The 17,265-nt window shown below is 40.8% G+C and overlaps 1 protein-coding gene across 2 annotated transcripts in view; it reads right to left on the bottom strand.

Annotated features, from left to right (window-relative positions):
• Lama4 (laminin subunit alpha 4) overlaps positions 1-17,265 on the bottom strand; it is a 146,081-nt gene that overhangs the window by 66,406 nt on the left and 62,410 nt on the right. For both annotated transcript variants that reach the window (XM_005363528.3, XM_026787451.1), the window contains exons 9-11: positions 13,029-13,140; positions 10,051-10,218; positions 8,035-8,228 (exon numbers count right to left, since the gene is read on the bottom strand). In XM_005363528.3, the coding sequence (XP_005363585.1) occupies positions 8,035-8,228; positions 10,051-10,218; positions 13,029-13,140 (474 nt within the window). The remainder of the gene's footprint in view (positions 1-8,034; positions 8,229-10,050; positions 10,219-13,028; positions 13,141-17,265) is intronic.

The following is a 17,265-nucleotide window of genomic DNA, read 5'->3' as shown; positions in this document are numbered from 1 at the left end:
ACAGATTGGGTGGGCGAGCCAGACTAGGAGGATGCTGGGAAGAAGAAGGATGGAACAAGAGCAGGCACCATGAGATGCAGAGCAAGCAGGATGGGAAGTAGGTACTTGAGGTAAATGAGCCTTGGGGCAGCATATAGATTAATAGAAATGGATTAATTTAAGTTATATGAGCTAGCTAAAAAGAAGCTTAAGTTAATAATAAAGCATTTATAACTAATAATAAGTCTCTGTGTAGTTATTTGGGAACTGGCTATTGGGACAGAAAAGTCCTAGTACAGATGGTGTTCCAATGTGGGGGCTGAATTTCCACATTGGGTCTGAGAAAGCTTAAAAACACCCAAACCCAGCAAACTAAGTAAGAATGCATGCCTTATGCTAGACACAGGTGTCCCAGTGCTTGGGGAAGCCAGTTGCCAAAACCAAGGTAGTCCTAACTATATTTAGCAGTTTAAAGGCTCATGCAGATGGAATAGGATAGAGATAAGCAGTAAAGGCAGATTCAAATGGAAAATAAAACCCTCTAAATGGGTTACAGTTTGTTTAAAAATATACATAGGTTTGGGAGAGAAAAGAGAAAAGGTATATACAGTCGTAGATTTTAAAAGTAGTTAAAAAATAATAAAGTCCTTAAAAAGGAATAAAGTAAAACAAAAAATAAGCAACATAAAGATGGGAAATATAGAGAGTCTGGATTCTGTATGTTACTATGCTGTCTTTAGATTTTCTGATTGCTCATGAAGGAATGGCAGCTGCTATGACACATTGGATTATGAAAACTCATTGATTGAATCAATCTATATATTTTAAAAATGTCTTGACTTCAAAGTAGAAGTCAAAAGATGTTACTTTGGGGAAGAGGTTATGCTTTTATTTTCACAGGAGATGAGAGGCTGTGGATTCATTCCAGGTTGATATAGATCAGGTTTGGTCAGGGAAGACCCCTTGAAAATCCTGATTACAATTATAAAAAAATAAATCTAGAACTACAGGATATGTGATGTATAATTTTACCTGTTCAAACATAAAACAAAAAAATCATTATCTTTAACTGACTTGTACACAACTCATATTTCATAGTTGTAATGTATGTTATATTTAAAAGTTTATGTAGTTTTAGAACAAGGGGCCCAAACACCAATTAAAATGTACAGCCCAGTGATTCAACATCTCAGAATACCCCTGTGCAGTTGCCTCAAGATTCTGTATCCAGAATGACTACAAATCTATTAGCTGAGATGGTCCAGCCTCACAGACTACTCCAGCCAGATAAGCCTTACATTTTCCCATCACAGCAAGACTAGACAACAAGTATCTCTCCCAGGACTTGATCACTATTCCAATTTTCTCAATGTTCCCTAAAGATGCCGTTGCCCCCAAACAACAGGAAGCATTCTAGAGATCACAATGCCTATATTTCCAAGAGATGGAGTGGGGAATTTTGGTCATTCAGTGGTTATGGATGTTTTTCATTGTTTAGGAATGTTGGTTACAAGCTATTGTTGGTCATGGTCAAGAAAAAATGTGAACAAAGGGGATTAGATTTAGGGATCTCATTCTGAAGAGAAAAGGAGGGATATAAAATGATGGGCTAAATGGGTAGATTATTGAATCTACTTTTGAACTAAAAAAGCAACCACTAGTCTCAAATATTTTATATTGTTATAAATTTCTGCATATTGTTTCAAATTTAAGGTTATTTTTTATTATACTGTAAATGTGTATCTACTCTTGTTTCTGGTATTGTACTTACGCAGTTCAGTTAACAATGCAATGTTAAATTCTAGTCCTTGAAGACTATTTAGAATAATAAAGAAATATAGATTAGTAGTGGGGCATCAATAAGAATCAAACTTGTAATCATGTTATGTGCTGAAAATGCTCTTGTACACTGTAAAGATTTGTCACTCATATTGGTTTAATAAAATGCTGATTGGCCAGTAGCCAGGCAGAAAGTATAGGCGGGGTGGCCAAGACTAGGAGAATTTTGAGAAAAGAAAAGGCAGGGATGTAGTCACAAGTCAGATGCAGAGGAAGCAAGATGAGAATGCCTTACTGAGAAAAGGTACCAAGCCACATGACTGAACATAGATAAGAACTATGGGTTAATTTAAGTTGTAAGTAATAAGCCTGAGCAACAGGTCATACATTTTATAATCAATATAAGCCTCTGTGTGTTTATTTGGGATTGAACATCTGTGGGACCAGGTGGGACAGAAACTTCCATCTACAGTTAAGTAAGTTTGCAAGGTCATACAGAGATATATTTTAGATAGATAGATGGCCTTCAAATAGTTCAAAGACGTACAGAATTTTGCATTTAAAATGTTTTAATGACATAAGACTTTTCATGACAGTGAGACACATCTGCTCCTGGCAACATCAGTTTACTTCAAAAAAGGATAATGGGCATAGAAGAAACTCTATATGGGGTTTACTTTCTTTGTGAGAAAAGTTAGCCACCAGGCAAGAAAGTGCCCTTGCCTTGACTGCTGACAATATGCTGTCCAAATTGGACTAGCAGGATGTAAAAAAAAAAGCAACTGCCAAATTTTGCCAAGGCAAGGTAGGCAAGTCCTTCAAAATTCTCTGCTTCTCAGAAATGTCTGTCAGATATACTAGACCTGTAGCTGAAGACAGATGCTTCAATGTTACAAAAGAACTTTGGGTGACTGTTCAGGCAGCCAAATGTCTCTGTCATTAGGTAACATTACACCATTATGGTGGTCTTTGATGGAGTGAAAGACTAAATAATTAAACTTATAGTTTTCCTTAGTTATGATAAAAAGTAAGTTAGGTATAAAACTTTAGACTCACAAAGGTAAAATAGACAATATCTTCTTTAAATTTGCCAAATACAAATGGACTGGGTATTGTAAGTGTAATTCTTGATAACTGCTTTTGTTGCATATAATTTTATTATGTTAAAGTTAAAAGCCTCTTTTTTATCTAGACAAAGTGGGGAAATGCTGTGGAATAATCCCTTTGTACACAGTGAAATGTGTTGCTCTCGTTGGTAATAAAAAGCTGATTGCCCGATAGCTAGGCAGGATTTTCAGGGCAGAGAGGATACTGGAAAGATGATTGGCAGAGTCTAAGGAGTCTTGGGAGATGCAGAGAGAAGCAGGATGAATGTGCCATGTTGAAAGAAGGTACAGCCACATGGCAGGGGGTAGATAAGAAATTTGAAACTTAAGCATTATCTAGTTGCTGATAAATGCTCACTACTAGCTGAGCATTTATAAGTAGTAAAAAGTTTCCATGTGGTTATTTGGGAACTGGCTGGTAAGAAAGAAAAGTCCAGCTACAGGAGAAACTATGAGGGGTAAAAGGAGGGGGAACTGTAATCAGGAAATATTACATGAGAAAAAAGCTATTTTCAATAAAAGGAGAAAAAGGAAAAATAAAAAATACTTTTGCAAAGAAAAAATATTCTTAAGTTTGGGACTGGGCATATTATTTAGTAGTAGAGCATACACCTACCATGGACAAGGCTATGGGTTTTGTACCAGCAGTACAATTAATTAGTTAATTGAATAAAATCGGATAGCATAATTTACTTTTGTTCATGACATTTTAAAAAATTATATTCCAAAGTACAGAATCAAATATTGCAATAAGGTTACATCCTTTCAAAACAATTTATTGTAGGAAAGACTAATACTATATAACTGAAATACTAGGTTTTAAATTCTGTTGGAAAAAGTTAAAATTTAATAACATTTAAGCATGCAAAAATAGAGAAAAGTATCAATAGTAGTGTTAGTAATTTGAGGGTCTGGTTTATATTTGAAGGAGTATTTATAATTAAGAGAAATCAGTATATATAAATGTCCTTGGTTGTTGTTGTTGTTCTTGTTTGTTTGTTCTGGTTTTTCGACATAGGGTTTCTCTATGTAGCCCTGGCTGTCCTAACTAGCTCTGTAAACCAGGCTGGCTTTGAACTTGGAAATTTGCCTGCCTTTGCTTCCCTAGTCCTGGGATTAAAGGTGTGCACCACTAGCCTCCAGCTCCATGTTCTTGTTTTATTCATTTGTTAACAAATAAAGCTGATGCATGCAAGACATCGTATTAGGTTCTGGGAGTATACAAGTCTTGAAAAGCAAGGGCACTGCCCTTTGGATGCTTATGATCTTAGTGGGGATAGGCACACACACACACACACACACACATTCACAGAGGATACACAGCTTCACATTCAGTAATTAATGATGCCTTTGAAACTGGTGCATAGACTATCTGCTAAATGTATTAAGGACATTTAATAATGTGTCTGTAGCTACACTTTATGGCTGTACTGGTGCAGAAGAGGGAGGGGCTCCTTCTGATGGTCACCTTTTGTTTTAACTTTAGAAGGACTTCTCTTAACTTTTAGAAGGCTTTAGAAGGGCTGCCTGAATTTGTCTGCCAACATATGGTATGTATAAATAACTGAACATGTTTTTTCATGGCAAAACTGCATCTGTATGTGCATGCATATGTGTCTGTACATGGGAGTGACGTGCGAGCGTGGGTGGTTGCCCTAGTTTTCACAGAATTTTCAGTAGATGTAAGACAGGAAGGATGAAAGAACTTTAGTAAGTGGATGAGACATGCTACATCGTGAGTCACTTAGCCCAGACTAAAACAAGACAGAATTAGATAAGGATGAGGGGTAAATCCATGTGAGCAAAGGAAACGGGGGGAAGCTACAGGGTCTCCACATCTGGGGGGCAGCTTTGTACATAAATCAAAAAACACTGTTGAAACTGGGAAATTTGCCTTTCTTACCAACACACTATTGAGGCTTCTTAAAATACTATTTTTGGTTAAAATTGCTTTATTACATTTATTTCTCTGCCTCTGTTTCTGTGTCTCTGTCTCACTCCCCACTTTTTTCTCTGTAGGTCAGAGGCTAGAAAACAACCTGCAGTCATTGGAACTCTTTCTCTACCCTATGGGTCCTGGTAGTTGATCCACCAGGTGGTCTGGTTTGGTGGCAAACACTTTTGAGCCACACCACCAGCCCTTCTTTTTGAGAGAAGGTTTCACTGTGTAGTTTAGGTTGGCCTGGAACTTGCCTCAACTTCCCCAGGTATGTACAGCTATACCTGACTTCACTGAAGCCTTTCTGAGAAGAAACAGAAAAGGTCTTGAAATCGATCCAGTTGTAATCTGATGGAGAGAGAGGCCCACAGCCTGGGAGGGCAGTAGATCATCAGTGAACAACTTAGATACAGGATAAATGGGCGAGTTAGAGACTTGGGACTTAGAAGGGAAAAATTTGCCTCAATGGGTATGGAAAAGTAGTGGGAAAGGGGTTATTTTTAGAAGGCAGTAGGATGATATTTTCCCATGGCTATTCCCACAGGCAGACACCCATGTGAAAGAAGTTCTGTGGGGTGAGCCAGAGACAAGTACAGTGCCCCCATGTCTTTCCAGGGCAGGAGTGGTGAGATGAGGTGTAAATCACCGGAGAGAGGACCAGGGCGACAGGGAAGGAGGCCTGGCTAATGCTAACCGCCTAATTAGGAAGAAGAAGTGGGATGGGCTTAAAGTGCTGTGCGCTCTGCTGTTCTCTTTCTAAAATTTTGCTCATGCTGTTCATTTGTACTTAGTAGAAGGATTTGTTTAACCAAGCTAAATGAGGCCTACCATCTGTCTGCGATCACCGAAATGCCAAATTCCTGGTATCCACATCCGTGAGAGGATTGTAAAAAGATGTGCACAGGAAACGTTTAATTCGGAGCTAGATTGGCATACATTTGCTTTTAGAACTGAAGTCACTCCACACAGGCGACACTGTTCATTTACTGCTTATGACAAAGTCCTGACACACATCAGTATTTCCCAAATTCTAGCATAGCAGCTGGACGTGACTGTGTGTATACATTGGTCTCCAGTCCATTGTGCATTGCTCTTGTTGGCTGTGGAGATTACAGAGCCCTAAAAATGAAGTCAGTGGAGAATTGAGCACATTAACTCACAATATACTTGAATGTATTTTCTGGGAAAGGTTATGCAGAAGATAAAGTACTTGCTGAGATCCACAGCTCACAGCTGGGAAAGAGAACCCAGTATGGTTTGCAAATACATTAACATGGATCTAAGCTTTTTTTCCTGTCTGTGATAAAATCTTACTTCTATGGCCAAGGGGACAATTCTATGATTCTCCTAAGTGCTATCTCTTGTCCTTGTTCTGGCAGGGGCTGCTCTGGGTTGCTAACCTTTCCCTTTCAAGACTTTCTGTACTGAACAGTTTGGGAGTCTTCATCAATGAGCCCCTAGACCCGTTAGATGAGCCACAGTGATGCTCTTGTCTTGCATTCATCACAGTTTTGCTTCACGTGTCCTAGCTTGTCACCTGCCTGCACATTTATTAGTGTGTGTCATGGCTAACATGATTTAAAAGTCTGCACCCTACAGGGTCTATGTCCTTCACGAGGCATGCAGGACCCTCTGATGTGCCCATCAGCTGCCTTAGCCTTGCCTCATGCTGTTCGTGGGCGGATGAGTTCAGCTCCGGCAGGCCCTACCTATTGGGAAGGCAGCCTTTGCTTTCTCTTCACCTGGCTAGCTTAGCCATACTTTCCTTTCTCCTGCAGAAACTGACCATCAGTCCGATTTCATAATGTCAGCTGTGCTTCTCCACTGTGGCCATCTGTGAATGGATTCATCTGCCCTCTAAACTAGAAATTCTGCGCTATCATGGAATCATGTGTTCATCCTTGCCACAAACCACCTGTCATAATTTCTGGCACAAATTAACATGTCAGCAAAAATTTGCTTATTTGATGAAAATATTTTAAGACTTTCCAATTGTGTGCTGCTATAATTTTTTAAAAAATTGTGCCCAAGTTTATTGAAGGTGCATTGTAGACATATTAAATGGTAACACAAATGGTAAAAGTCACAAATGGCTCTTTTGTTTGTGGACTTAAATGCACATCTATAACCTGTGTGGTAATACTACCCTTTAATCAATAAAGGACAGTTCCAAGCACTCATGTAAGACAGGTCTCTAAATGTCCTTTGATCTAGTTTTCTTTTGAAAACAATTATCATAAACCTCCAAACTTATTTTATAACCCATTGAATGGTTCACAGTGACTATCTTCAAACAATACTTGGTGCTATACTGACATGTTTATTATACACCATAAGCACACATTCATTCACTAAAGAATGTCAGCATGGACATTATTATTCTAAAAAAGAAAAGAAAACAAGAACCAAAAAAAGAAAAAAACCTATTGACTAGAGTTTGCTCTTGTTAGAAACTGGTGGTGAGTGTAATTCATTTTTATTTATGAATTTTTACAACAAACTACTGCAGGGGGGGCGATGATGACTGAAAATCACATCAGTGCACAATTAAGTTGATTTTATTGACAATAAAATATGTAACTGAATTGACGAATTTGGTCCTGGTTGTTTCTGTTTGTCTGTGTTGGATTTTTAGCCTAAGTTTTAGAAACACATCCACTGGTGGTGGTCGGAAGTACGACTGTGGAATAGACACATGGCCGACACTTCCAGCGCAGCGGGTGTGGGCCTCAGACAGAGATGGGCTGAGGAAGTGGTGGAGATGCTCGGAATGTCCCTCACCTTTTGGTGTTTGTACAGTTTTAGCTTGAGTCCAACTCCTTCCTCTACAGCTGCTACCAATGGCCTGTGAAATTTACTCATGGTGGCTTTCAAAAACTCTACCTTCCTAAAGCCTGCACACACCTAACACACACGGTTCTGGACGGCTGGGTGTTTAATAGTAATCCATTTTCCTCTTGAGAAAGCTGTGCAGTCATACGTAGGGGTGCAAGCAATGCCCAACCTCATTCTAACTCAAGCAAGAACTAAACACATTATCGTTCAACATAATTTTAGGGACAGAAACGGTAGTAACTTACAATAGCAGGAAAGCAACCATGTTTAAAACATAAGTATTTAGGTATATCAGTCTTTATATTTTTTGTGTGTGTGTATGTGTGTCAACTGCTTTTTCTTGGCATAAGTTCAGATCGTCTAGCCTGACATACATTTACAGTTCTGCCTCTGTACCTCATGGTCCCGCTGCTTAGAGGTGATGGCTCTGTTCATGTCTTCGGCATCCCTGACATGGTCAAGGGCCTGATTAAGTGATTCCTGGATGTCCGACAGCTTAGCATTGTAGTCGTCCAGCTGCTCCAACACCACAGGGAACAAAGAGCAGGTGTCATTGTGTAGCCGCTGCCAGTTCTCAACCAGGCTCAGCACTGAGGAGAAAGGGAGACACATTTACTCGGGGCTTCTCCTGTATCTAGCAAAGTATAAAATAATTCAGGCCTGTCTCCTTCAGTAACTGAAACTGGAGATACAAGTAACTCCAAGGTTTACATCTGGTACAAGATGCTTTTCTGGTGGATTTAGGAGCTTCTGGAACAAGTGAAGAAAGGGATTGCTTTGTTTTCCCATGAAGATTATACTTCGTGCAGAACCTAGGCTGTTATACTTTCCTGCTTATTGCCCGAATTATCCACAGTTTTACTTGCGAAAGGGAAACTGGCTATGCAGTGAACAATAACCACCGCTTTCTAGTTAGCGATGGAACAAACAGCTATGCCGTTCATAGCCACTCACTTTAACCACTTTCTCCTGAAATTTCCAGTTGACTCCTCAGGTCAAGTTCGGGTGGAGATTTTGGGTGGGATAAAGATGAAATAGCAACGGCATCTTTGTGTGCAAGCTTTACTCTTGGCTCATAGGTCCCTTGGTTGATTAGATGCCATAATTCTCCCTGATGCTATTTATTTGACGCCACAAGCCAATGACCTTCTCCCCTGGGAATCACAGAAATTGTCATCAGGGGTTGCTAGAGTGACATTTGTGGGACAAAGACTTATGCCTTTTGACTTTTGCTGTCTCATTGAGTCCCCTGCAATCTAGTGAAGCTCCATACCCCTTTTTAAGATGGATTTTTGAGTGTGTACAATAAAATATATAAAAATTAAAAGTGACTATATAAAAGTAAAAATAGTTACTATATAAAATTCAAATCAATAACTTTGTAATCTATATTTAATCATGTTTTACTAGCATATGAAGATAAGATCTAGCGATGGATTATTAACTATAATTCTGAGGTACCAATGAAGGTCTTAGGAGGTATCAGCAACACCTGAAAACTGATCTGAAAAAATCTATAATTTCCTTTGTTGAATGTCTTGATCCTTTGTAACCTTTCTCAGGAATGTAACCAATCCTAACCTCCAATCCAGGCTGGCCTTGACCAACAGAACAGATAAACTATGACTGAGTTCCAAGCCTAGGCTTGAAGAGTTCTTGAATTTTCTATTCTTCCCGCTTGGAAGTCTCCCCTGCCATGCAAACAAGCCCGGGATACTCTCCAAAAGACAAAGACTCTATGAGAAGGGAGAGACCTAACTTGCCTAGCTAGTCCCAGACATATGAGTGAATCTCACCTATGCCATAGAGAACAGAGGTAAGACTTTAGCCCGAATAACTACCCTATGAAATTAGTATCAAAAGAAATAGTTATGTTTTGAAATGAATACACTTGGGGTCAACTGGTAAACAACAATTGGTGAGTTATATAGTGACCAAGTCAGAGGTCCAGCAATGCCATTTCATGTGTTTTAGTGATCACCCTTAGGTATGTCAAGTTTCTATTGGAGGTTAAAGGTTATAAAAAATCAGGGCTATCAGAGCATCAACACTGTTGACATTTTCTATAAAATTTCTCTCACTATGGACTTGGGAATTTAATCCTCCCCTTTCTCCTCCACCAACTTTTAAGACCCTATTCTTTCTCCACAGTAGTAAAAGTTTTGTAGATTCTTGGCAGAATCTCTGCAATTTCACAAATTCTTAAAAACTGTGCCTGGATCTAAAACCCTTGACCAAAAGGTCAAGTGTTCCTGAATAAGTCCCTGAGGCTGTACATAACTTCTACATAGCTCTGAATATTGAGAATTAGTGGTTTGATCAAATGTTGCCCTGTGGCTTGCTGTTCTTTTTTCCTGGTCCCACAGAGAAGGAAGACATATGTTGTGTTGGCCAGGAAGGGAAGATACATACATTCCTGGGCCTCATCTGCTTCCTCATCCACGAGCTCCCGCTGGGTGAGGAATGGTTGCCGGCTTTGGATCTCCTCCAGCATTCTCTGGGCCAACACCAGCTTCTGCGCGATTTCCTCTGGGCGAAGTTCCTGATTTTCTCCATAATAGAGCATCTTGCTGTTGATCTCTGAGAAGAACAGAGGAAGGATGTGCAGGACTGCGCAGTCTGGGGGCAAGACTTAGGACTGACCTTACAGTGGAATATTGGGAGAATTGGTGTCAGCACGGGAGCTCTTCCTAAGGGGGGAGAGGCAAACCTGAGGAAACCATTCTGGTCCTATGGGATGTGTTCAGAATGGAAACCGCTGCTCCCGAGCCTGCCTGGCTTCTCTGTTCACCGGATAGCCATGTTGATTTGATAACACTAATATTTAAGGCTCAATAATCTGAGGGCTTTTGTTCATGATTTTATAGCAATACTTGCCTTGGAAAAAGTGTTTGGCAGAGTCTCCTGTCACTTGTAGCAGTCAACAGAGAGATTGATTACATTGTAGTCATCAATGAGTTAACAGCACAAAGCTCTAGGCCAAAATGAGAGTCCAAATGACTCTTAAATTTTTACAGACAAGCTAGTAATAGGAATTTAAAAAATTATTGTGATAGTTTTGCTCATATATATATTTTTCTGAATAATATGTTTATATATTACACAATTTTTTTTGGCCTTCTGTGGTGTGTATTTTCAAGACTGGGCCATTTGATGTTGATTCTTTTTGCCCTATATCTGATATAGGCTGAAGTATTTTAGAGCCAAGGGGACCACTGATATCTTGCCTAAACGTTGGCATGCAACTGTTCTTTGATGCCGTCCTTCCTACTCCATACGATCAGAGGAGAGGTTGTATGGCTCACTTGTTCTCTGGCAGCTCTGGGAGGAAGTGCTTTATCTTCCTGGTATAATGAAATTGTGTGTCTGTGGTTCACTATGATCTATGTGGTTGGCCAGACAAGATGGGTAAACAAACACTGGTGTCACATAAATCATGCCAAGATGAGGAGCTATATTTTATGTGGGTAATAGCTTGAAGGTCACCAGCAGCTATTTTAGAGATGGTTGGGAATGAGAAATGACCTACTACGGGTGCTCCGCAGCATTCCTGAATTCTGAAAGAAGGGAGATAAATGAGAATAGATAGTTTTAACGCTCCAGACATCACTGGGAGTGTTATAGGGAGATCAATATATGCTAACTCCCTCCAAACCTCGTATGTCGAAGCATTAAACATCCACTTTTCAAACAAAGCTAAACAATATGAGTCCTTGAAATAAATGAAATACAAACATTAAATAAGTCAAACACATCATTCTCCCCCCCCCAGGTTCTGATAGTGGTGAATCTGAATTATATGACATTTTGATGTAAATTCTGTTCAGTCTTGGGATGTTTTGTTTTAGCTGTCTGGGGGTAGATTAGTAAAAAGAAATGTAGACGATAACACTTGTGCCTTTGGTCTTCAGAGACTGATCACACATTATTTTAAAGAGATGAAAAACTGGTAAAGGTTACTGCTTCCCACTTCCTTTCCTTCTGTGTTTTTCCTCATCCTTTCCCATGACCAAAGGTCAAGTCGGATGGTTCAGATTCCTTCCGAATGAAACACGTTACGACCAAAGTCTGGGTTACTAAATAGTAAAGGCGAATTACTTCCCCTGATTGGCTTAGAAGGGTCTTGACTTTATCTGCTGCCCAATGGGGCATTTATTTCTTAATTGGATGATATAATATGAGGGCATCGAATTTTCTAGGTTCATCCTCACTGAACAAATCAATAGAATGGTGCTTTAGGAAAAGAATATTTTACCGGTTAGTGCTTGGGAGCTAGGGAGGTAAGCGCACGTGAGCTAGGGAGGCTGGCAGTGGGAAGCTTGAAATAGGTGTCATTTGTTTTTATGGTGCTTTATAGGCACCCGAGGAAACGAAGCAAAGGATTAATCTGGGCTTTATAAATCCCACTACCTCAGTATAAAGAGATGAATCTCTGTCACTGTGGGTTCCTTTATTGTCATTGTGTTCTGAGATGCATTTGGTGTTGTCACCCAACTCTTGATATATAGTATATTAAAACACCATGGCAACAAACAGTAGATCTGAGCTGACTCTAGCCCGAGGAGTGTCTCTTTACCCTAGAACAAATGCCGTCTCTTTCAGTTGGGCAGCCAGCAGCAGCTTTCACACTTCACTGAGATAGTCTTCCAGATGCAGCCAGCACTTAGAAATCAGAGCACAGATAGAAGACTCTCCAGCAGGGACAGGTAGACTTTGCCACAGTGCTTTAGGACAGGGAATCACTCACAATCTCCCCCCCCCCACTCCACTTTTCTTTTGGGTTACAAACCTGAGCGACTCATCTGGCTGGTCCTTGAGGAAGAACACACAGAACAGCTAGTGACTATCCGGGTTGATGTACATCCCCACTCCACTCAGCCCCCACTTATTTTGAGGCAGGATTTCTTGTGTGGCCCAAACTAGACTGGAACTCACTCTGTAGACCAGACTCATCTTCAATTCACAGAGATCCACCTGCCTCTGCCTCCCAAGTCTAAAGGCAGGCACCACCCTGCCTGACATGGTTTGTTGATATTCTGAAAACATATTTGGGGGCTGTAAGTAATTGAAAAAAGAAATGCGACTCCTACTAAACTCTTTTATTTGAAAGACACCACATTCCCTCGAAAGAAATGTATCGTGGCATGAAGCCTAAGTGATTTTATATATCTATTCTTTAACATTAACAGATAATAAATAGGAATAGGGGTTCAGAAATCTCAATGAACGAAAATTGCCATGGTTAGTTTATGTCAGGTAAAACCTGTAACACTTTGAACAGTACGCTCCTGCACATAGCAACCACTGACAATAGCCATTGTCACCTTCACTGTCACTCAGACACCGTGTGGTTCTTTGATGTGAAGTTAAACCGAAGAGAAGATATTTACCTTGGATCTTGTCCCTCATGTTGTGGGCTTGCTCTACAAGTTGAGTTGCTTGGTCAATGGTGTCCGTGCTTTCCTTCTGCAGCGCCTTCCCCTTCCTTGAGGCTTGACGTTCCTACGGATTATATAAGTGAACATTGGATTTATGTAGTATATGCACACCTGGGGTGGGTGGGTGTAATGTATTCATTTGACAAACATAAACTTTCCTGGCACCTATAAGCTCTGTGACATGCTGAATGGTCCTAGGGGTCATACACGAAGACTGGGTCATGACCTGTTTCAGGATCCTGGAATGCTATTAAAATCAGATGCACTACCAAGGCATAAGTTATGGTGCAGTTCAAACCAACGACCTATCACATGGGCCTTATCCTTGCAATTGTTGCTGTAGCTCAAGATGCCAGACTAGGAAATGACCCATGTCTGCGGATCACTTTGACATTGTTCTGGTTGAAGGGTTTAAACTTCAAAGAGGAAATCGTCTAGAAGGAGGGCAGATCTTGAAATTCTCCTACTGGGTGGTCCAACCGCTGCTGAAAATGAATCACCATGGGGCTTTATACAGGATTATACTCCCTGGGCTAGCTGCTGTGTTCAGAGCTTCATTCCAATTTCCTCTCAACATTGATGGCCCTTGCGTTCAAATAACGGGTCAGGCAGATCCCTGACAGAGTAAATGGAACTCCCCCCACCCTGGGGCTGACTCTACTCAATGTGGTGTCTCAATCTTAAGGCATCCATAAAGTATCTGTTGTCATTAAATTCCATCTGCTCTGTGGCTTTAGAAGAAAGTTTGTGTGTGTGTGCATGCACGTGCATGCAGGCATGTGTTTATGTATGTAGTCAAGGGCAGGAGGTGATCTAAAGGCATGGAGGTCAAGGTCAGGACATTACTCCCATTGCACGAAGGATGTGAACCCTTCCTTTGGGCATCGGATAGATACATAGATAGTTACTGTAGCTAGGGGGAAGGGGCAGTTCTTCAGCCTGTATTTAAGAGGTTTCTGCTTGCCTTTTTTGCTGCTTTCTTGGTTCACCTCTGTGCTAAAGGGCTACAGTGATCCCATGAATGGCAGGTTGAAGCCACACGGACGGAGCGCTGAGAGACTGCTGAGCAGGTTCTTGGGACTAGGAAGGGGGTCGTCCCAAACCTCTCTTCTGTCAAGGAGTTCTACCCAGGGGACTGTGGCCTTATACTATCAGCAGTGTTCCTGCCCTTTCTAGGAAAAACCAAGCAAGTGTCCCTCTGTGATGCCTGAGAAAGAAGATGCAGAAACGGCATCAGAGTAGACACATTTAGAAGCTGTACTGGCTGGTTTTAGGTCAATGTGACACAGGCTAGGGTCTAAGAGAGGAGGGAGCCTCAACTGAGAAAATGCCTCCATAAGATCTGGTTGTAGGCAAGCCTTTAGGGCATTTTCTTAATTGCTGATTGATGGGGGAGGACCTAGGCCATTGTGGGTGGTGCCAACCCTGGAATGGTGATCCTGAGTTCTATAAGAAAGCAGGCTGAGCAAGCCATGGGGAACCAGTCAGTAAGCAGCCCTCCTTCGTGGCCTCTGTAGCACCTCCTACCTCCAGGTTCCTGCCCCAGTGAGTTCCTGCCCTCACTGCTTTTGATAATGATATGGAACTGTGAGGGAAACAAACCCTTTCCTTCCCAAGTTGCTTTGGTCATGCATGGTGTATCACGACAGCAACAGTAACAGTCACCCCAATTAAGACAGAAGTCTTTTATCAGCCAAGTCAGTACTTCCTTCACACAAAACGGGGCTTGTGCCAGAGGCAACATAGCCTTCATACTGTTGACAAGCTGTGCATTTCCTGTGCACACTGTCTCCTGAGTGGTCACATCCCTTCCCCCAAAGCCATTCTTTTCCTTGGCTTATTCTAATGCTTTGTGCAGGGAAAATATATAGTGTCACCATTTAAAAATGAGATAATAGAGAAAATGAAATGAATCTTATTTTGATGCCACCCCTCACTGCTTTTAAAACAGGAATGTGATATATGACACATTTAAATGTTTGTGGTTGATCCCATCCAAATATCATGTTTAGAAAGAATGGGACTCACTTTCTAAATTGAATACACACACAAATGTGCACACTCATTCTGGTCCCACACTTCAAAGGGATGCTTGATGGCTAGTTCTCTGTCTTTAAATTTATTTTTAACTTTCAACTTTGAAGAGATGCCACACGTATAAGAAAACTTTTTTGGCATTGGCCAAGTACACCTGGGCATGGGAACTTCCCTGAAGCACCGCTGCTATGCCCAGGGAGACTGCCTTAGAGGAAACTGATTTTTCTCTTGTTGGTGGGTGTCAACTTCAGATAGAACTCAGAAGAATTTTTAAGATTTTTGTCTCATTTTTCTGTGTTTGGGCATTTTTTTGTCTTATTGGTCTTTGCTTGTCTATTCTTATTTGTTTTTGTGGAATATTTTTGTGTGTTTGTTGGGACTTTGTTTTTTTACTTATTTGCTTGCTTTCAAAGAGAGGAAAAAAGAATGTTCAGTTTTGTGGGTATGGAAATGGGGAGGATTTGGGACAGGGGACAAACATGACCAAGTAATGTTGTATGAAAAAAATTTTAAATGAAAAAAAGAAAATGGAAATGATAAAAAGAAAAAAGAAAGAAAACTTCTAGCTGATGAGCACCAGAGGGCGCTGTGAGATATAAGGATAGACAGGGACCTGTAGCGCTATCCTTTGTCAAGAGCAGTAAAGGTGACCATTTATTACTTGAAATTAAAAAAATTACCAAATACAATGCAATATATAGGGAATTTTTAAAGGTTTAACTTCTTTCTTCAACGTTGCTCATGGAAGGAAAGTAATGGAATGTGCACATAATGAAACAGGTGTGCCTTGCTTTAAAAAAAAACAAAACCCAAACCTGCAGTTAAAAAGTTACTCATAGTTATAAACTGGTTGATTATTTACATCATTACAAAAGATTGACCATTTACTGACCCCAATGGTGAATTCTACTGGTATTTATTTGACTTAAGTCATGATGATAACCAGTCTGTAGGATTACCATGAATTTTATTGGTTCAGCTGGCATTCTTTTGTGATCGAAAGTGGGGAAGTTTTAGGCCTTACCCTGGGTCACAAGTGCAAATGAAGACAGCTCCAGCAAGACAGGCAGTAGAAATACTGGTGTGCTTTCTCAAACCTGACCAGTGATGTCAACTTTCGTGAGCTTCCCTTCCTCCTAAACATTGATCACATCTGGATACCGGTGTGCCCTTCATCTAGTGTCTGAGCGGCTGACTCTGACCTCACCAGCTGCCTCTGGACATCTAGAGGTACTGCATACTTAAAATGTCCAGGGTGATGCACTCTGCATTTTTAGTCCTAGTGATCAGTTTCCTCCAGACAGAACGTCCCTCCCTGCTCCTTGTGACGTCCAATTGGTCCTACTGCCTCGTTTATTCTACTTGTTATTCTTGCTCTTTCCTCTTCTTCGGCTACTGCTTCAGCCCATCACTCTCAGGGTAAATCCTCTATAAGGGAAGGCCAGGGAAGCAACCAAGCCTTCTCTTTTCCCGTCTCCAGTGGCAGTCTGTCATTGCACCTTTCCCCCGGAGTCTTCCCTGACCAGTTTGTCCTCTCTGCAGAAAAAGAATGCTTCGGAAGTGCAACTGGAATCAGCGGCTCTATGCAAACACTTTAGTGACTTCAACAGTTGAAAGGCACACATTCCTGAGTTTGCTGGGCAAGATTCGTCATGGTCTAGCCCACTGGGAATAGCCTCAACTGTTATTTCCTGCCTATTGTCTAATACTTAAATCAACACAAGGCCACAGTCAAAATTCTTCTAGTGCCAAGAATATGCCATATTCTTCACATTCTTTGCGTTATGGTATATTCCCCTTGGAACTTCTTGGTAAACTCCTTGTCATTCTCAACACTGGAGGCAATATTCACCTTCCCTAATGAGAGGATTCACTTCCACTATTTCTTCCTTAGAGTTACTGTTTCTTCTGAACCAGGACTCCATTGGGAAACTGTGTATCATCTTAAACAATGTATCTGCTCCCTGCTAGACTCTGGGCACCCTGAGATCAGGGCCTAATATTTACTTCCAAACCCCTAGCACCTGTCACAGTGACTGTGAAGTGGCCAGTCTGTAACGCTTCCGAAAAGGATCTCAATTTCTCTCATCGACCTTTTCGGCAGGACCAGGGAAAAGGTTCAAACACTTTCATTATGCTTCCCATATTTTTA

Source organism: Microtus ochrogaster, linkage group LG9, assembly GCF_000317375.1.
Source record: "Microtus ochrogaster isolate Prairie Vole_2 linkage group LG9, MicOch1.0, whole genome shotgun sequence".
Classification (NCBI taxonomy): domain Eukaryota; kingdom Metazoa; phylum Chordata; class Mammalia; order Rodentia; family Cricetidae; genus Microtus; species Microtus ochrogaster.
This window is presented reverse-complemented; position numbering and strand designations above follow the sequence as displayed.